The following is an 854-nucleotide window of genomic DNA, read 5'->3' on the forward strand; positions in this document are numbered from 1 at the left end:
TATTTCTATACTTATATATTTATTTATTTAGATATTTAAATAAATAGTATGTATATAATTATATATTTTTATATTTCCATATTGATATACTTATATATTTATATATTTATATGTTTGGCTGGTAAACCAGTGGGTCCGAGATTCGAACCCCGGCTCAGAATAATTTTTTCTTCGGTATAGGAAGTATATCGGCCACGTGAGACACGATCGAAGGGTCAGAAGCTGTGGCAGCGGCTAGCCCCTTCAAAAGCTCGTCCTTGCTGTTCAAATGGCCTCGAGATTGAGAGGATCCAACCTCTCGTAGTCGAGTTATGGTGTCCCCAACATCGGCTCTAACATTTGGGTCTTCCTCTCAAACATTCAGTGGCGAGGCATTTAATGAAATTTCATGAAATGGAACACCCCCAACTTCGAGTTTAATCGACCTGCTATCGAAGTTAGTTGGGGATGTTCCATTTCATGAGATTTCATTGATTGTCGCGCCATTGAATGTTGGGGCGGAAAGCTCAAATGTTGGGGCCGATGTTGGGGACACGCCATAACTTGACAACGAGTGGTTGGATCCTCTCAATCTCGCCGCCATTTGTATATACTCATGTATATTTATACATATATACAATATGTTTATGTATTCATATATTTATGTATATATTTATATTCTTCTCCCTGTAGGTATTTATTGGATGGAGAGGCCCAGGAATCTTAGACCATAGCGCCAACCTGTACGTAGAATTGCTGTGGACATACCTCACACAAAATCCTGTTGCTCCGTTCCGCACAACATTCTCGGATTGCGAAGATCCGGTTTGTTCCAGGTTTGTAGTGGATATATATGTGAATATGTTTTATATACC

At 39.2% G+C, this 854-nt stretch overlaps 1 protein-coding gene across 1 annotated transcript; it reads right to left on the minus strand.

Annotated features, from left to right (window-relative positions):
• Positions 1–154: 154 nt before the first annotated feature.
• Positions 155–351, minus strand: SARC_17566 (hypothetical protein; the record flags this gene model as incomplete). The annotated part of the gene is made up of 1 exon (XM_014288342.1): positions 155–351. A coding segment is annotated over one exon (197 nt), but the record flags the coding sequence as incomplete, so codon positions are not given.
• Positions 352–854: the final 503 nt, after the last annotated feature.

The sequence above is a fragment of the Sphaeroforma arctica genome (assembly GCF_001186125.1).
Source record: "Sphaeroforma arctica JP610 unplaced genomic scaffold supercont1.11206, whole genome shotgun sequence".
NCBI lineage: Eukaryota > Ichthyosporea > Ichthyophonida > Sphaeroforma > Sphaeroforma arctica.